Below are 21,025 nucleotides of genomic sequence, written 5' to 3'. Positions count from 1 at the left end.
TATACAGACAAAGCATACTGTACATAGAGAAGGAAAGGAGAGGGTGTAGAATGTAGTGTTACAGTCATAGCCAGAGTGTAGAAAAAAATCAACTTAATATAAGATAGGTCCATCCAAAAGTCTGATGGCTTTTGATGGGAAGAAGCTGTTCTTGAATTGGTTGGTGTGTGTCCTCAAACTTTTGTATCTTTTTCCTGACAGAAGATGGTGGAAGAGAGAATGTCTGGAGTGTGTGGGGTCCTTGACTGTGCTGGCTGCTGTTCCGAGGCAGTGGGAAATGTAGATAGGATTAATGGATATGAGGCTGGTTTGAGTGATGGACTGGGCTACATTCACAACCTTTTGTAGATGGTCGGAGCAGGAGCCATACCAAGCTGTGATACATCCAGAAAGGATTCTTTGTATGGTGCATCTGTAAAAATAGAGTCGTAGTGGACGGATCAGATCAAAGCTCTACATTGTGAATGTTGGTAGACAATTAAGTAACTCTCTGAAGGAAGAGGCTCCACAAATATTCCCATCCTCAATGATGGAGCAACCCAGCACATCAGTGCAAAAGACAAGGGTGAAGTAGTTGCAACAATCTTCAGTTGTATTCAGTGGAATTTAGAAGAATAAGAGGGGAACTCATTGAAAGGTATTAAATTTGACAGGGTTGGACAGACTGGACGCAGGAATGATGCTTTGTCTGAATGGAGGCCCTAGAACCAGGGGTCACAGTTTCAGGATGCAGAGTAGGCCATTTAGAACAGGATGAGGAGAAATTTCTTCACTCAGAGGACAGTAAACCTGACAAATTCTCTACCACAGAAACCCATGGAGGATAAATCACTGGATATTTTTAAGATGGAAATCGTTAGATTTCTAGACTCACGGAGTATCAAGAGGTATGGGGCTCTGACCTTTTCACTTATCAACATTCAAAGCTTTTAATAAGCTCAAGTACATTGGAGTTGCATTTACAAGTGTTGCTTATCAGTTTTTCTGTCAGATACTCCCATATTACTACAACTTTAAATCTTTAAAACTATAAATTAAATTCTAAAGTCGTGACTTTACTTTTTCCTGCAGTACCCATGTGCCAAATGTGTTTCAGACATCACACTACGATTCAAATGAGCCATTGATGACAGACAAGGGAGCTAAACTGGTGAGCATTATCTTATAAACTGAGATCAAACTGCATGTATTTTGCTCTTTTATTTCCTGCCCACCTTTCTGGTGGCTGTGACTTCTATAAAACTCCTCAGTTGTCAGAGTCAGTCCTGTACATTGTCCAAGTTTCCATTCTTCAGATATAAGACCATAAAAAATAGGAACAGGAGTCGGCCATTCGACCCCTTGAGCCTGCTCTACCGTTCAATAGGATTATGGCTGTTTTGACATTCTCACTTCCATTTTTCTGCCCTTCCCCCTCACCCTTGATTCCCTTCCTGAGCAAAAATCTATCTCAGCCTTAAATATAAATATAGACAAGTTCTGCTTCCATAGTTCTCTGTGGCAAGGAAGTCCAAACACTCATGACCCTCTGAGAGAAGAAATTCCTCCCCATCTCTATCTTATCTCCTGGATTATCAGGGACTTTGCCATTTGGTCTGAGACGCAGCACTATCGCCTGGAATTTTGTGATGAAAGATCTACCATGATTCACAAATTTTTCTCATCCTGTGATCCAACCTTCATTCATTTAGGGAGATGGCGGTCGCAACCCAGAGACCCAAGGCAATGCTCTGGGGACCTTGGTTTGAAATTTGGATTCAATTTGAAATTTAGAGTCGACCAGTGACCATGAAGCCATTATCAGTTGTCGTAAAAACCCATCTGGTTCACCTATGTCCTTGAGGGAAGGAAATCTGCCATCCTTACCTGGACTGGCCTACATGTGACTCCAGAGCCACAGCAATGTAGTTGATTCTTAAATGCCCTCTGAAATGGTCTAGCAAGCCACGCAGTTCAAGGGCAACTAGGGATGGGCATTAACATAGAAACAGAAAATAGAAGCAGGCGTAGGCCATTCAGCACGTCGAGCCTGCTCCGCCATTCATTTTGATCATGGCTGATCATAGAATTTTGCATCTTGATCCCTCCTCTCCCCCCCCCCACATTCCTTGATCCCTTTAGCCCCAAGAGCTGTATCTAATTCCTTCTTGAAATCAGACAATGTTTTGGCCTCAAGTAGTGAATTCCACACATTCACCACCCTCTGGGTGAAGAAGTTCCTACCAACAACCTGTCCTGGCCCCTGCACGCTGATGCCATATTTAAAAAAGTCCACCAGCACCTCTATTTTCTCAGAAGGCTAAGATAATTTGTCATGTCGCTACGACTCTCACCAATTTTTACAGATGCAACATAGAAAGCATCCTTTCTGGATGTACCACAGTTTGGTATGAATCCTGGTCTGACCAAGACCACAAGAAATAACAAAAGGTTGTGAATGAAGCCCAGTCCATCACACAAACCAGCCTCCCATCTATTGACTTTGTGTATGCTTCCTGTTGCATCAGAAAAGCAGCCTAAATTACCAAGGACCCTACACACCACAGACATACTCTCTTTTACCTTCTTCCATGGGGAAAAAGATACAGAAGTTAGAGAGTCATAGAGGTTTACAGCATGGAAATAGGCCCTTCGGCCCAACTTTGGTCCATAAAGCCCTTTTTTGTTCAAACCCCTGAGCTAATCCCAATTGCCTGCATTTGCCCCATATCCCTCTATACCCATCGTACCCATGTAACTATCTAAACGCTTTTTAAAAGACAAAATTGTAACCGCCTCTACTACTACCTCTGGCAGCTTGTTCCAGACACTCACCACCCTTTGTGTTAAACAATTGCCCTTCTGGAAACTTTTGTATCTCTCCCCTCTCACCTTAAACCTATGCCCTCTAGTTTTAGACTCCCCTACCTTTGGGAAAAGATATTGACTATCAAGCTGAGCTGTGTCCCTCATTATTTTATAGACCTCTATATGGTCACCACCCCGCTTCTATGCTCCAGAGAAAAAAGTCCCAGTCCGTCCAACCTCTCCTTATAACTCAATCCATCAAGTCCCGATTGCATCCTAGTATATATTTTCTGCACTCTTTCTAGTTTAATAATATCCTTTCTATAATAGGGTGACCAGAATTGCACACAGTATTTCAAGTGTGGCCTTACCAATATCTTGTACAACTTCAGCAAGACATCCCAACTCCTGTATTCAATGTTCTGACCAATGAAACCAAACATGCTGAATGCCTTCTTCACCACTCTGTTCATCTGTGACTCCACTTTCAAGGAGCTATGAACATGTACCCCTAGATCTCTTTGTTCTGTAACTCGCCCCAACATCCCACCACTCTGAGGTCACATATCAACCGACTCAAGAACTGTTTCTTCCCTGATGCCATCAGACTTTTGAATGGACCTTCTTCACATTGAGCTTTTGCTACATCCTTGTTATGACTGCAACACTACATTCTGCACCCTCTCTATAAACATTATGCTTCCTTTGTGTGTTGCGCAAGAAACAATACTATTCACTGTGTACCAATACATGCGGCAATAATAAATTAATTCAAAAATCCTGAAGGGTTTACCTCTTATCGTCAAACTATGACCCCTAGTTCTGGACTTAGCCATCAGTGGGAACATTCTTTCTGAATCTAACCTGTCTAACCCTGTTAGAATTTTATCTGTTTTTATAAGGTCCACTCTTCTAAATCCAATGAATACAATCCTAACTGACTCAGTTTCACCTTATGCGACAGGCCTGTCATCCTGGGAATCAGCCTGATAAGTCTTATTCTCCAGTGCCAGTGTATCCTTTCTCAAGTAAGGAGACCAAAATTGTAATAGTACTCCAGGTGTGGCCTCACCAGCACCTTACACAGCTGCAACGTTACCTCCCTGTTTTTAAACTCCATCCCTCTAGCAATGAAGGACAAAATTCCATTTGCTTCTTAATTACCTTCTACACCTCCAAACCAGCTCATTGAGATTCCTGCACAAGGACACCCAGGTCCCTCTGCACAGCCGCATGCTACAATATTTTACAATTTAAATAATAGTCCATTTTGTTGGTATTCTTACCAAAATGGATGACCTCACATTTACCAGCATTGCAAGCCATCTGCTAGACCCTTGCTCACTCACTTAGACTATCTATATCCCTTTGCAGACTTTCAGCATCCTATGCACTCTTTGCTCTGGCACTCACCTTAGTGTCCCCTGTGAATTTTGACACACTACACTTGGTCTCCAGCTCCAAATCATGTATGTAAATCATAAACAATTGCGGTCAAACACTGATCCATGAGGCACACCACGAGTCACTGATCACCATGCTTATAAGAAGATAAGAACTAGGAGCAGGCCAACTGGCCCCTCGAGCCTGCTCCGCTATTCAATAAGATCATGGCTGATCTTTTTGTGGACTCAGCTCCACTTAGCCGCCTACTCACCATAATCCTTAATTCCTTTACTGTTCAAAAATTTATCTATCATTGCCTTAAAATCATTCAATGAGGGAGCCTCAACTGCTTCACTGGGCAGGGAATTCCACAGATTCACAACTCTTTGTGTGAAGAAGTTCATTCGAACTCAGTCCTAAATCTGCTTCCCCTTATTTTGAGGCTATGCCCCCTAGTTCTACTTTCATCCACCAGTGGAAACAACTTCCCTGCTTCTATCTTATCTATTCCCTCATAATCTTATATGTTTCCATAAGATCTCCCCTCATTGTTTTGAATTCCAATGAGTACAGCCCCAGTCTACTCAGTCTCTCCTCATAAGCCAACCCTCTCAACTCCGAAATCATCCTAGTGAATCTCCTCTGCACCCCCTCCAGTGCCAGTATTTCCTTTCTCAAGTAAGGAGACTAAAACTGTACACAGTACTCCAGGTGTGGCCTCACCAGCACCTTATACAGCTGCAACATAACCTCGCTGTTTTTAAAATCCATCCCTCTAGCAATGAAGTGGCGCCACTATTTAGAAAAGGAGGTAAACAAAAGGCATTTGCTGTTTTCCAATCTGCGGGAACCACCCCAGAGTCCAGTGAATTTTGATAAATTACCTCTAGTGCATTTGCTGTTTCTCCCGCCATCTCTTTTAGTACCCTGGGATGCATTCCATCAGGGCCAGGAGACTTGTCTACCTTTAGCCCCCATTAGTTTGCCCAGCACTGCTTCTTTTGTGATAATGATGGTTTCTAGGTCCTCACCTGCCATCGCCTTTCTGTCATCAATTTTTGGCGTGTTATTTGTGTCTTCCACTGTGAAGACTGACACAAAATGCCTGTTCAATGTCTCAGCCATGTTCTCATTTCCACTTATTACATCCCCCTTCTCATCCTCTAAAGGACCAATGTTTATTTTTTGTCGCTCTTTTTCATTTTATATATTTGTAGAAACTTTTGCTATCTGTTTTTATATTCTGAGCTAGTTTATTCTCATAATCCATCTTTCTTTTCTTTATAGCTTTTTTTGTGGCTTTCTGTTGACCTTTAAAGATTCCTCAATCCTCTAGGTTCCCACTAATCTTTGCCACTTTGTGTGCATTTTCTTTCAATGTGATACCCTCCTTTATATCCTTTGATATCCATAGCTGATTATCTCTTTTTCTACAGTCCTTCCTTATCTCTGGTATATACTTTTGCTGAGCACTGTGAAAGATCGCTTTGAGAGTCCTCCACTGTTCCTCAGTTGTCCCACCATAAAGTTTTTGCTCCCAGTTTACCGTAGCCAACACTCTCGCATCCCTTTATAGCCTCCTTTGTTTAATCACAAGACACTGGTATTGGATTTTACCTTCTCAGGTTCCACCTGTATTTTATATTCAATACTGTGAATGCTTTTTCCAAGAGGATCCCTAACTGCAAGATCACTGTGTACGTACATAACATGTATTACGACCGCAGGCTGTTCGCCCTTCCCCTTCAGGATGTCCTGCAGCCACTTCGAGAAATCCTTGACTCTAGCACCAGGCAGGCAACATACCATCCTGGAGTTTTATTTGTAGCCACAGAAACACTTAACTATTCTCTTTACAATTGAATGCCCGCTAAGTATGACATCCTCACGCCTTTTATTCCTCCCCTCTGCAGCAGAACCAAAATGATGCAAAGTTGCTGCTTTCCCCTGAGACCATAAAACCATAAGATTTAGGAGCAGAATTAAGCTATTTGGTCCATCGCGGCTTCTCCACCATTCAATCATGGCTGATATTTTTCTCATCCCCATTCTCCTACCTTTTCCCCATAACCCTGATCCCCTTATTAATCAAGAACCTATCTATCTCTGTCTTAAAGACACTCAGTGACCTGGCTCCACAGGCTTCTGTGACAAAGTATTCCACAGCCTTCTGTGGCAAAGAATTTCACAGATTCATGACTCTCTGGCTGAAGAAATTCATCATCACCTCTTTTTTAAAGGATCATCCCTTTAGCCTGAGGTTGTGCCCTCTGGTTCTAGTTTTTCTGACTAGTGGAAACATTCTCTCCACATCCACTCTATCCAGCCCTCGCAGTATCGTGTAATTTTCAGTAAGATCTCCGCCTCATCCTTCTAAACTCCAACATGTACAGACCCAGAGTCCTCAACCGTCCCTCATTTGACAAGCTCACCATTCCAAGGATCACTCTTGTGAACCTCCTCTGGACCATTTCCAAGGCCAGCACATCCTTCCCCAGATATGGGCCCAAAACTGCTCATAATTCTCCAGTGGGATCTGACCAGCGCCTTGTACAGCCTCAGAAGTACATCCCTGCCCTTGTATTCTATCCCTCTTGACATGAATGCGAACATGGCATTTGCCTTCCTAACTCCGACTGAACCTGCACATTAACCTTAAGAGAATCTTGAACAATGATTCCCAAGTCCCTCTGTGTTTCTGATTTCCTAAGCATTTACCCATTTAGAAAATAAATCTATGCCTCCATTCCTCCCTCCAAAGTGCATAACCTCAAACCTTTCCACATTGTATTCCATCTGCCACTTTTTCGCCCGCTCTCCCAACATAGAACATTACAGCGCAGAACAGGCCCTTCGGCCCACGATGTTGCGCCGACCAGTTAAAAAACAATGACCCACTAATCTAAACCAATCCCTTTTCGTCCATAAACCTATCCACGGATCTCTTAAACGCCCCCAAACTAGGCGCATTTACAACTGCAGCAGGCAGGGCATTCCAATCCCTCACCACCCTCTGGGTAAAGAACCTACCCCTGACATCCGTCCTATAACTAACCCCTCTTAATTTAAAGCCATGCCCCTCGTGCTAGCTTTCTCCATCCGAGGAAAAAAGCTATCACTATCCACCCTATCTAAACCTCTAATCATCTTATATGTTTCAATAAGATCCCCTCTTAGCCGCCTTCTTTCCAGCGAAAACAACCCCAAATCCCTCAGTCTCTCCTCATATGACCTCCCCTCCATACCAGGCAACATCCTGGTAAACCTCCTCTGCACCCTCTCCAAAGCCTCCACATCCTTCCTGTAATGTGGGGACCAGAACTGCACACAGTACTCCAAGTGCGGCCGCACCAGAGTTGTGTACAGTTGCAACATGACGCTGCGACTCCTAAATTCAATCCCCCTACCAATAAACGCCAAGACACCATATGCCTTCTTAACAACCTTATCTACTTGATTCCCAACTTTCAGGGATCTATGTACACATACACCTAGATCCCTCTGTTCCTCCACACTATTCAAAGTCCTCCCGTTTGCCTTATACTCAGCACGTCTGTTATTCCTACCAAAGTGAATTACCTCAGACTTCTCCGCATTAAACTCCATCCGCCACCTCTCGGCCCAGCTCTGCAACCTGTCTAAGTCTCCCTGCAAACTATGACACCCTTCCTCACAATCTACCACACCTCCGACTTTGGTGTCATCAGCAAATTTACTAATCCACCCAACTATACCCTCATCCAGATCATTAATAAAAATTACAAACAGCAGTGGCCCCAAAACAGATCCCTGAGGCACACCACTCGTAACCGAACTCCATGACGAATATTTACCATCAACCACCACCCTCTGTCTCCTATCTGCTAGCCAATTCCTGATCCAATTTCCTAGACTACCCTCAATCCCATATATCTGCATTTTCTGCAGAAGCCTACCATGGTGAACCTTATCAAACGCCTCACTAAAATCCATATATACCACGTCAACTGCCTTACCCCCATCCACCTCTTTGGTCACTTTCTCAAAAAACTCAATAAGGTTAGTAAGGCACGACCTACCCGCTACAAAACCATGCTGACTATCTCCAATCAATTCATTACTCTCCAAATAACTATAAATCCTATCCCTAATAATTTTTTCTAAAACCTTGCCCACAACAGAAGTAAGACTCACCGGTCTATAATTCCCAGGGAAGTCTCTGTTCCCCTTCTTAAACAATGGGACAACATTCGCTATCCTCCAATCTTCCGGTACTATACCAGAGACCAACGACGACCTGAAGATCAGAACCAGAGGCTCTGCAATCACCTCTCTTGCCTCCCAGAGAATCCTAGGGTAAATCCCATCCGGACCAGGGGACTTATCTATTTTCAAACCCTCTAGAATATCCAGCACATCCCCCTTATCAACTGCAATACTGTCTATTTTACACCCCTGCAACCCAGTGTCCTCCTCAGCTATATTCATGTCCCCCTGCGTGAACACTGAAGAGAAATATTGGTTCAATACCTCTCCAATCTCTTCCGGTTCCACACACAACTTCCCTCTACTGTCTGTTACTGGCCCTAATCTTGCCCTAACCAACCTTCTGTTCTTGACATACCTATAGAACGCCTTAGGATTCTCCTTAATCCTATCAGCCAAAGTCTTCTCATGTCCTCTTTTAGCCCTTCTTAATTCACTCTTCAACTCCCTCCTAGCCAATCTAAAGCTTTCTAATGCACTACCTGAGCCCTCAAGCCTCATCCGAACATAAGCCTCCTTTTTCTTTTTAACCAACGAATCAACTTTTTTAGTGCACCACGGTTCCCTAGCCCTACCAAATCCTCCTTGCCTGACAGGGACATACCTATCACAGACTCGCAGTAGCTGCTCCTTGAAAAAACTCCACATTTCGGACGTTCCCAGTCCCTGTAATCTCCTAGTCCAACCTATGCTTCCTAATTCTCTCCTAATAGCCTCATAATTACCCTTCCCCCAGCTAAAACTACTGACCCGAGGTTCATGCCTATCCCTTTCCATCACTAAGGTGAACGTAACCGAATTGTGGTCACTATCACCAAAATGCACACCAACTTCCAAGTCTAGCACCTGGTCTGGCTCATTTCCCAACACCAAATCCAATATAGCCTCACCTCTAGTTGGCCTATCTACGTACTGAGTCAAAAAACCTTCCTGCACGCTTTGTACAAAAACTGACCCCTCTAACGAGCTAGAGCTATAGCAATTCCAATCAATATTAGTAAACTTAAAGTCCCCCATAACAATTACCCTATTACTTTCACTCCTAACCAGGATCGTCTCCGCAATCCTTTCCTCAACCTTTCTAGAACTTTTAGGAGGTCTATAAAAGACTCCCAACAGGGTGACCTCTCCTCTCCTATTTCTAATCTCCGCCCATACTACCTCAACAGACAAGTCCTCATCAAACTTCCTCTCTGACACTGTGATACAGTCCTTGACCAGTAATGCTACCCCTCCCCCACTTCTACCTCCTTCTCTACTCCGACTAAAGCATTTAAACCCCGGGACCTGCAACAACCATTCCTGACCCTGCTCTATCCATGTCTCTGAAATGGCCACAACATCAAAGTCCCAGCTACTGATCCACGCTGCAAGTTCATCCACTTTATTGCGAATACTCCTCGCATTAAAGTATACGCATTTCAAACCCTGCTCTGCCCCACCCCACGATGCTGTGCATTGCAGTCCCCATCTAAGCCCCCCTCACTTTCACCCCCTCTACTCAGGACCCCACCCCTCCTCCGAATCAGTTTAAACCTCCCTTCATAGCCTTTGCAAATTTACCCCCCAGGATATTTGTTCCCCTCTGATTCAGGTGTAGACCATCACTCTTATAGAGGTCCCACCTTCCCCAGAATGAGCCCCAATTGCTCAAGTACCTGAACCCCTCCCTCCTGCACCATCCCCTCAGCCACGAGTTCAAACTTTCCCTCTCTCTATTCCTCTCTAAACTATCCCGTGGCACAGGCAAGAGTCCGGAGATAACCACTCTCTCTGACTTGGCCTTTAGTTTCCACCCCAACTCCATAAATCTCTGCTTAATATCCCCTTCCCTTAACCTCCCTATGACATGCGTCCCCACATGAACTATAACTTGGGGTTGATCTCCCTCTCCCCTAAGAGTCCTGAATACCCTTTCCGATACATCCCGGACCCCAGCCCCTGGTAGGCAACACACCAGCCCTGAGTCCCTACCATTACTTCCGACTCTCCTATCCGTCCCCTTAACTGTGGAGTCCCCAATCACGAGGCCCAATCTTTTACATCCCCTAACCACCTGAGCTTTTACAATAGGCTCACCCCCAGAGACCTGCTCCCTTTGGCTATCCCCAGTTGATTCCTCCTCAACTGTGGCCTCCAGGACCGAAAACCTATTTTGGAGGGGAACAGCCCCAGGGGATTGTCCCCCCACTTGCTTCTTTCCCCTCCTCCTGGCAGTGACCCAAGACTGATTTCTAGGAGTGACTATCTCCTTATAACTCCTATCGATGTCTGCTTCCGCCTCCCGAATTATGCGGAGTTCCTCTAATTCCACCTCCAGCTCCTTTACTCACTCGTCCAGAAGCTGCAATCGAACACACTTCTTACAAGTAAAATCACCTGAACTTGTCCAAATCCTTCTGCAGCCCTTCCATTTCCTCAATGCTACCTGTTCCTCTACATATCTTTGTATCATCTGCAAACTTAGCAACAGTGCCTTAAGTTCCTTCCTCCAAATTGTTAATGTAGATTGTAAAAAGTTGTGGTCTCAATACTGACCCCTGAGGCACACCATTAGTCACCAACTCCCATCTTGAAAAAGACCCCTTCATCCCCACTCTCTGCCTTCTGCCAGGCAGCCAATCCTTTATCCATGCTAGGATTTTATCCTTAACACCATGGGCACTTTAATTTAACAGCCTCCTACGCGGCACCTTGTCAAAGGCCTTCTGGAAATCTAAATAAATCACGTCCATTGGTTCTCCTTTACCTAACTTCCATATTACCTTGTCAAAGAACTCTAACAGATTTGTCAAACATGACTCCTCCTTGCCAAAGCTGTGCTGACTCAGTCCTACTTTATCATGCACTTGCAAGTACTCTGCGATCTCATCTTTCAGGGGAATGACCTTTGGAGAGGTCATTCCCTGAACAGTATCCAATAGGGTATATATGTTTTTCAGGGAAATGCCACAGGAGATTCCTGCACTACCTACCGTGCCCTCTTGCTCCATCTGGTGGTCACTCCCATTCCTTTCCTGCCTGTGGGGTCTGAGCCTGCGTTGTGACCACCTCTCTATATGGGCTATCCACAATACTCTATGCCTCGCAGGTGCTCCACAGTGTCCCCATCCACCGCTCTACCTCCATCTCCGTCTGGAGCTGCAGCTGGAGACACTTCCTGCACACGCTGACCCAAGGCACTGGAAATGTTCCCGGCCTCCCGCATGGAGCACGATGGGCAAACCATGGCTAGGAGCTCTCCTGACTTTCTCCCTTTCAGTTAAGCTTTTGAATGATACTTGATATCAGATTATATCCAATCCTCAAAGGCCGTTCTTTCTGTTCCTCGTTACTACCGAACATAATTCTTACTATAAGTGACAAAAATTACTTCTGAAACTATAAGCAATAAAATTCAATACTTACCCAAACTTACTGCTTGCCAATCATCTTTGGACTGTGTGAGGAAAACAGAACACCCAGAGAAAACCCACTCAGACATGGGAAGACTCTCAGGATACAGTGAAAAGTATTGTTTCTTGCGTGCTATACAGACAAAATGTACCATTTATAGAGTACACAGGGGAGAAGAAAAGGAGAGGGTGCAGAATATTGTGTTACAGTCATAGTTAGGGAGTAGTGAAGGATCAACTTAATATAAGATTAGTCCATTCAAAATTCTGATGGCAGCCGAGAAGAAGCTGTTCTTGAATTGGTTGGTACGTGACTTCAGACTTTTGTATCTTTTGCCTGACAGGAGAAGGTGGAAGAGAGAATGTCCGGGGTGCATGGGGTCCTTAATTATGCTGGCTGCTTTTCCGAGGCAGTGGAAAGTATAGACAGTGTCAATGGATGGGAGGCTGGTTTATGTGAAGGACTGGGATACCTTCACAACCCCTTGTAAATTTCTGCAACCTTCAGAGCAGGAACTGTACCAAGCTGTGATACAACCAGAAATAATGCATTCTATAGGACATTTGTAAAAAATAGATGAGAGTTGTAGTGGATGTGCTGAATTTCTTTAGCCTCCTGAGAAAGTAGAGGTGTTGGTGGGCTTTCTTAACTATAGCACTGCGTTGGGAGACCAGAACAGTTTGCTGCTGATCTGAACACCTAGAAACCTGAAGCTCTCAGCCATTTCCACTTAATCACCATTAATGTAGAAAAGGGCATGTTCTCCACTACGCTTCCTGAAGTTGATGATGTTCTCCTTCATTTGACATTGAGGGAGAGATTATTTTTGCCTCACCAGTTCATCAGATTCTCTGTCTCATTCCTGTGTAGACAGCGGGCAGCGTCGGAGCGGGCAGTGGAGTGAGGGGGAGCAGAGTGAGCTATTAGGGCTTAATATCAAAAGGGTTTGCGAGAAAAAGGGCCAGTAAGTTCGTGTTCAAATATTCAATATTACTACAGTGAATAATGGAGGGGCATGTGATGTGTGGTTTCTGTATGATGTGGGAGCTGGTGGACCCCAGGGTCCTTCCCAGTGACCATGTCTGCAGTAAGTGCAGGTTGCTGGAGGAGCTCCAGCTCAAGGTAGGTGAGCTGGCCTCTGAGCTACAGACACTGAGGCTCATCAAGGGGAGAGAGGGTGCCATTGTCAATGGGGTGCAAGTGACATCCATCCCCCCTGGACTGGCTAACTCTAAGGGTCAGGAACAAGAGGGGGCTGCTGAGAGGAGGAAGGGGGGTGGGGAGTGGAGGCCTCAGCCTCTCAATCTGCATAACAGGTTTGAGGTTCTTGCTTCCAGTGTGGACGAGGACGAGGGAGGTGAGGTCGGTGAGCAAACTGCACACAGTACAGTGATGCAGCAGGACATAGGCAAAGAGAAGGTGAAAAGGAACGTAGTAGTAATTGGGGATAGTGTGGTTAAGGGTATTGACACTGTCCTTTGTCACAATGACAAAGTGCACAAAAGGGTGTGTTGTCTGCCTGGTGCTCGGGTCCGGGATGTCGCATCTGGGCTGCAGAGGAACCTGGAATGGGAGGGTGAGAATCCGGTCGTTGTGATACATGTGGGTGCCAACGACATAGGCAAAATGCGAACTGAGGATCTGGAGAGGGAGTATGAAAAGCTGGGAATGGAATTAAAAAGTAGAACCGACAAGGTGGTTATCTCTGGGCTACTGCCTGAACCGAGTGCAGACGGGCGTAGGGTTGATAGGATTAAGGAAGTGAATGGGTGGCTCAGGGATTGATGTGGGAGGAATGGGTTTGAATTTATGGGGCATTGGCACCAGTATTGGGGTAGGTGGGACCTGTTCAGGCGGGATGGGGTTGGTCTGAACCGTGCTGGGACCAGAGTGCTGGCAAATCGAGTAAAGAGGACTGTAGACAGGGCTTTAAACTAATTAGAGGGGGGGAGGGTGCGAGGGTAGGTGACATTACGGGGTCTAAAGTGAAGGAGACGGTACAGGTAAGGGTAGAGGCCGAGGATGTCCCAATAATAAAGTGAGTATGGTTGGTGGCGTTACATCAGATAGGGTACAGGTGAAGGCTGGGATGAAGGCACTTTATCTAACTGCACGAAGCATTCGGAATAAAGTGGATGAGCTGGTGGCACAGATCGGCACAAATGGATATGATCTGGTGGCCATTACAGAGACGTGGCTGCAAGGTGACAGGGACTGGGAGCTGAATGTCCAGGGGTATCAAGTGTTTCGGAAGGATAGGCAGGAGGAAAGAGGGGGGTGCGTAGCTCTGCTGATTAAGGATAGCATCAGGGTGGTAGCAAGGGATGATATTGGAGCCAAGGAGCAGAAAGTGGAATCGTTGTGGGTGGAGATTAGGAACAGCAAAGGGAGGAAGACGCTGGTGGGTGTCGCCTATAGGCCCCCGAATAATGATCTGGAGGTGGGGTGGGCTGTTAACGCGCAAATAAGTGCGGCGTGCAGGAATGGTACAGCCGTAGTTATGGGGGATTTCAATCTGCATATTGATTGGTCGACCCATGTTGGACGCGGTGGACTCGAGGAGGAGTTCTTGGAATGCTGCCAGGATAATTTCCTTGAACAGTGTGTGTTGGAGCCGACGAGGGAGCGAGCTATCTTGGATCTGGTGTTATGTAATAAGGCAGGTAGAATTAGGGACCTTGCGGTGAAGGATCCTCTTGGGGAGAGTGATCATTGTATGGTGGAGTTTCTGGTGCAGATGGAGGAGGAGAAAGTGGGTTCCCGGACACGCGTCCTTTGTTTGAACAAAGGGGAGTACGGTAGGATGAGAGAAGAATTGGCGAATGTGGACTGGGGGAGCGCGTTCGAAGGTAGGTCTGCTGAGGAGCAGTGGAGGATCTTTCAGGAGATCTTTCTTGGTGCTCAGCAGAAATTTATTCCGATGGTTAAAAAGGACAGTAGGAGGAGAGGTAATAAGCCATGGATAACGAAGGAGGTGAAGGAAAGTGTTAAATTAAAAGCGGAGGCGTTTAGAGTAGCTAAGAGTAGTGGGCGAGAAGAGGATTGGGAGAGATTTAAATGTCAACAAAGATTGACAAAGAAGTTGATAAAGAAGGGTAGGAGAAACTATGAAGCTGGGCTAGCGCTTAATATAAAAAAGGATAGCAAGAGTTTTTATAAATATATAAAAAGGAAGAGGCTGGCTAGGGTGAACATTGGACCCTTAGAGGATGAGAAAGGGGACCTAGTGGTAGGGGATGGGGATATGGCTAAGGTCTTGAATAACTTTTTTGTTTCTGTCTTCACGGAGGAGGACGTGAATAATTTGCCGGGTGTTTGAGATGGAAAGGTGGTAGGACTGGAGGGCCTTAATGACATTACTGTTACTAGAGAGGTGGTGCTCGACAGACTGGAGGGGCTGATTGTGGACAAGTCGCCAGGACCGGATGGAATGCATCCGAGGGTTCTGAAAGAAATGGCAGAGGTGACATTGGATGCCTTGGTGGTTATTTTCCAGACGTCGCTGGATTCCAGGGAAGTGCCGGAAGATTGGAAAACGGCTAATGTTACGCCGTTGTTTAAGAAGGGTGGCAGGCAAAAGGCGGGGAATTATAGGCCGGTTAGTTTAACGTCTGTTGTAGGTAAAATGTTAGAATCCGTCATCAAGGAGGAAATAGCGAGGCATCTTGAGGGGAACTGCTTGATAGAGCAGACGCAGCACGGTTTCGTTAAAGGGAAGTCGTGTCTGACAAATTTACTGGAGTTCTATGAGGATGTGTCTAGGGCGGTGGATAGAGGAGAGCCGGTGGATGTGGTCTTTCTGGATTTTCAGAAGGCGTTTGACAAGGTACCTCACAAGAGGTTATTGCAGAAGGTCAAGGGACATGGAGTTGGGGGTAGGGTGTTAGCGTGGATAGAGGATTGGTTGTCAAATAAGAGGCAGAGAGTGAGGGTTAATAGGTGCTATTCGGATTGGCTGATGGTGACTAGTGTTGTGCCCCAGGGGTCGGTGCTGGGGCCTCAGCTATTTACCATTTATATCGATGATCTGGAGGAGGGAACCGAGTGTATGGTGTCGAAATTTGCTGATGACACCATGATTGGTGGAACGGCAAATTGTGCGGAGGGTGTGGAGAGTCTACAGAAGGATCTAGATAGGCTGGGCGAATGGGCCAGGAACTGGCAAATGGAATTTAATGTTGGCAAGTGCCAGGTGGTCCACTTTGGTAGGAATAATGGTAGGAAGGATTATTACTTACGTGGAGAAAAACTGCAGCAGGCGACGGTGCAGAGGGACCTCGGGGTCCTTGTGCATGAGTCGCAAAAACCCAGCTTGCAGGTGCAGCAGGTGGTCAGGAAGGCGAATGGGATGCTGGCCTTCATCGCGAGGGGGATTGAATATAAAAGTAGGGAGGTCTTGCTGCAGCTGTATAGGGCATTGGTGAGGCCGCAGCTGGAGTACTGTGTGCAGTTTTGGGCGCCGTACTTATGCAAGGATATTTTGGCCTTGGAGGGAGTGCAGAGGAGGTTTACTAGGCTGATTCCGGAGTTGAGGGGGTTGAGCTATGAGGAGAGGCTGAATAAACTAGGCTTGTACTCGTTAGACTTTAGAAGAATGAGGGGGGATCTCATTGAGACGTATAAGATGATGAATGGGATGGATAGGATAAAGGTGGAGAGACTCTTCTCGCTCAGAAAGGACAGTAGGACTAGGGGGCACAGCCTCAAGATAAAGGGGGGGCGGTTTAGAACGGAGTTGAGGAGGAACTTCTTCACTCAAAGGGTGGTGAATCTCTGGAATTCTCTGCCTGTTGAAGTGGTGGAGGCTGCCTCGCTAAATATTTTTAAGACGCGGGTTGATGGGTTTTTGATAAGAGAGGGGATTAAGGGTTATGGGGAGAGGGTGGGAATGTGGAACTGAGCCACGACAGATCAGCCATGATCTTATTGAATGGCGGGGCAGGCTCGAAGGGCTAGATGGCCTCCCCCTGCTCCTATTTCTTATGTTCTTATTCTGTCTCGTCATTGTTTGAGATCTGACCCACTACGGTGGTGTCGTCAGCAAACTTTCAAGTTTGTTAGAAGTCGAGTTGGAGGGGAATTTGGCCGCACAGTCATTGGTGTATAAGGAGTACAGTAGGGGGCTGAGAACACAGCTTTGTGGGGCACTGTGCTGATTTCCACATTCCATATCTAACTATTGTATAGATGCAGTGTTGTACTGGAAGAGCTTGGCTAGGGGAGTGGCAAGTTCTGGAGCACAAGTCTTCAGTACTTTGGTTGGAATATTGTCAGGGCCCATTGCTTTTGCATGATCAATGCCTTCAGCAGTTTCTTAACATCACTTGGAGTGAATCGAATTGGCGAGAGACTGGTATCTGAGATGCTGGGGACCACTGGAGGAGGGTGAGATGGATCACCCACTCAGCACTTCCGGCTGAAGATTGCTGTGAATACTTCAGCCTGATCTCTTGTACTGATGTTCTGGACTCCTCCATCATTGAGGACAGGGAAATTTGTGGTGTCTCTTTCTCCAGTGAGTTGTTTAATTGTCCTCAACCATTCACGACTGGATTTGGCAGGACTGCAGAGCTTGGATTTAATCCACTGGTTGTAGGATCGCTTAGCTGTCTATCACTTGCTGTTTATGCTGTTTGGCATGCAAGTAGTCCTGTGTTGAAGCTTCACCAGGTTGACACCTCATTTTAGGTATACCTGGTGCTGCGCCTGGCATGCCCTCCTGCACCCTCCATTGAACCAATGGTTCATTCTCTGGCTTGGTGGCAATGGTAGAGTGGGGGATATGATGGGCAATGAAGTTACAGATTGTTATTGAATACAATTATACATCTGCTGATGGCCCCTCAGCTCTTCATGGATGCCCTGTCTTGAGTTGCTAGGTTTGTTTGAAATCTGTCCCATTTAGCATAGTGACAGTGCCACATTACACAGTGACGGATATTCTCAATGTGAAGGTGGGACTGCATCTCCATAAGAACTATGCGTGGTCCCTCTTACAGATACTGTCATGGACAGATGTATCTGCGCAGGCCGATTTGCAAGGACGCAGTCAAATATGTTTTTCCCTCCTGTTGGTTTCCTCGCCACTTGTTGCAGTCCCAGTCATTGTCATCGTTAGAGATTTAAGTTGAGATATTTTATTGAGTTTGTAAATTTCATTATTTGTCATGATGGGAATTGAACCGAGGTCCTCAGAGCATTCCCTTGGGTCTCTGAATTATTAATCTCCCGACAATACTGCTCAGTGACATCAATAACTGTCTGAGGAATCTTGCTGCAAACAATGTGTGTGACGATTGAACAAGAGCAGGGTCAGCCTTTTGATGAATGGTCATTAACTTGAGGTGTTAACTCCAACTCTCTGTCTCTGTGACACTGCTCCACCTACTGAGTGCTTTGGAATTTTCTCTCTACCTTGAAGTGTTCGACCTCCCTGTGTCAATTGGCATAGAAAGAGACCACTTAATATGTGGCTTCGTTGGTGAGGCCAGAAAGTGGGTAAACATGCTCAGAGCACCACCATATTTCATTTTGGTAGGACAAACTTGAATGCAGATTATAGGGTCAATGGCAGGGTTCTGAGGAATGTGGAGGAACAGAGAGATCTTGGGGTTCATATCCACAGATCTCTGAAGGTTACCACTCAAGTGAATAGAGCCGTGAAGAAGGCTTATAGTGTGTTAGCGTTTATTATCAGGGGGTTTGAGTTTAAGAGCTGTGGGGTTATGCTGCAACTATACCGGACCTTGGGTGAGACCACGTTTGGAATATTGTGTTCAGTTCTGGTCACCTCACTATAAGAAGGATGTGGAAGCATTGGAAAGAGTGCAGAGGAGATTTACCAGGATGCTGCCTGGTTTGGAGGGTAGGTCTTATGAGGGAGTTGGGGCTTTTCTCTTTGGAGCGGAGGAGGATGAGAGGGACTTAATCGTGGTTTATAAGATCATGGGGGGATAGATAGACTGGATGTGCAGAGACTAGTTCCTCGGGTGGATGCAGCTGTTACTAGGGGCCATATATATAAGGTTCATGGAGACATAGGAGGGGAGTCCGAGGTAGATTCTTTACTCAGAGAGTGGTTGGGGTGTGGAATGCACTGTCTGTTGTGATAGTGGAGTCGGACACTTTAGGAACTTTCAAGCAGTTATTGGATAGGCACATGGAGCACATCAGAATGATAGGGAGTGGGATAGCTTGATCTTGGGTTTGGACATAGCTCAGCACAACATCGAGGACCGAAGGGCCTGTACTGTGCTGTACTGTTCTATGTTCTATATTTTCTGTTGAATGATAACCCCGTGCTCTGCATGGGGGATCACTAACTGAGCTCCCAGTTGGGCCTGTTGACTTTAAGCTTCCTAGAGATTGGTAATCAGCCAATCTCTATATGGAGCCCTGTATAAAGCAAGATCCTGAGACATATTCATTTGTGAGACATGGGTGTTGCTGACAGGCCAGCATTTATTGCCCATCCTAGGTGCCCTGAGAAGGTAGTGGTGAGCTGCCTTCTTAATTGCTGCAGTCCCTGTTCTGTGGGTTGACCCACAATGCCGTTAGGGAGGGAATTCCAGGAGTTTGACCCAGCGACTGCGAAGGAACAGCGATATATTTTCCAGTCAAGATGGTGAGTGACTTGAAGGGGAACTTGCAGGTGGTGGTGTTCCCATTTATCTGCTGCTGTTGTCCTTCTAGATGGAAGTGGTCATGGGTTTGGAAGGTGCTGTGTAAGGATCTTTGGTAAATTGCTGCAGTGCATCTTGTAGACAGTACACACTGCTGCTACTGAGCATCAGTGGTGGAGGGATTGAATGTTTGCCAATGTGGTGCCAGCCAAGTGAGCTGCTTTGTCCTGGATGGTGTCAAGCTCCTTGAGTTGTTTCAGCTGCACACATCCAGGCAAGTGCAGAGTATTCCATCACACTCCTGACTTGTGCTTTGTAGATGGTGGATACGCTTTGGGGAATTAGGAGGTGTTACTCCACAGTATTCCTTGCCTCTGACCTGCTCAGGTAGTCACTGTATTTATGTGGTGAGTCCAGTTGAGTTTCTGGTCAGTGGTAACCCCAAGGATGTTGACAGTGGGGGGATTTAGTGATGGTAACACCATTGAATGTTAAGGGGTGGTGGTTAGAGTGTCTCTTATTGGAGATGGTCATTGCCTGGCATTTGTGTGGCATGAATGTTACTTGCCACTTGTCAGCCCAAGCTTGGATTTGTCCATAGTATCATAGAATAGAATCCTTCAGTGCAGAAGCAGGCCATTTGGCCCATCGAATCTGCACCAATCACAATCACTGCTGGGCCCTATCCCAATGCATTTACCCAAGCTAGTGTCTCTGACACTAAGAGGAAATTTAACATGGCCAACCCACCTAACCCACACATTTTTGGACTGTAGGGGGAGACTGGAGCACCCAGAGGAAACTCACGCAGACATGAGGATAATGAGCAAACTCCACACAGACAGTGATCCAAGCGAGGAATCGAACCTGAGTCCCTGGCACTGTGAGGCAGCAGTGCTAACCACTGTGCCATCATGCTGTACAGATCTTGTTGCATTTGAACATGGACTGCTTCAGTATCTGAATGATGCTGAACATTGTGCAATCATCGGCAAATATTTCCACTCTGACCTTATGACAGAGGGAAGGTCACTGATGAAGCAGGTGAAGATTGTTGGGCCTAGGACACTACCCTGAGAGACTCCTGCAGAGATGCCCTGGAGCTGAGATGACTGACCCTCCACAACTATCTTCCTATGTACCAGGTATGACTCCAGCTAGCGGAGAATTTGCCTCCTGATACTCATCGATTCCAGGTTTGCTAGGGCTCCTTGATGACACACTCAGTCGAATGTAACCTTGATGCCAGGGGCTGTCACTCTCACCTCATCTCTGGAATTCAGCCCTTTTGTCCATGTTTGAACCAAGGCTGTAATGCGGTCAGGAGCTGAGTGACCCTGGTGAAACCCAAACTGGGCATCACTGAAGGATCTAGATAGGCTGGGCGAATGGGCCAGGAAATGGCAAATGGAATTTAATGTTGGCAAGTGTGAGGTGGTCCACTTTGGTAGGAAGAATGGTAGGAAGGACTATTACTTACGTGGCGAAAAACTGCAGCAGGCGACGGTGCAGAGGGACCTCGGGGTCCTTGTGCATGAGTCGCAAAAACCCAGCTTGCAGGTGCAGCAGGTGGTCAGGAAGGCGAATGG

At 46.1% G+C, this 21,025-nt stretch overlaps 1 protein-coding gene across 1 annotated transcript in view; it reads left to right on the top strand.

The window, feature by feature from the left end:
• LOC145348451 (zinc metalloproteinase-disintegrin-like protein H4 subunit A) overlaps positions 1–21,025 on the top strand; it is a 123,735-nt gene that overhangs the window by 45,199 nt on the left and 57,511 nt on the right. Inside the window, exon 4 of the mRNA XM_080196647.1 lies at positions 1,072–1,150. Coding sequence (XP_080052773.1) covers positions 1,127–1,150 — 24 coding nt within the window. The 5' untranslated portion in view covers positions 1,072–1,126. The remainder of the gene's footprint in view (positions 1–1,071; positions 1,151–21,025) is intronic.

The sequence above is a fragment of the Carcharhinus amblyrhynchos genome, chromosome 1, assembly GCF_965287045.1.
Source record: "Carcharhinus amblyrhynchos chromosome 1, sCarAmb.v2.hapA, whole genome shotgun sequence".
In the NCBI taxonomy this organism is placed as follows: Eukaryota; Metazoa; Chordata; class Chondrichthyes; order Carcharhiniformes; family Carcharhinidae; genus Carcharhinus; species Carcharhinus amblyrhynchos.
Note: the sequence above shows the minus strand (reverse complement) of the source record. Positions and strands in the feature narration are given on the sequence as shown.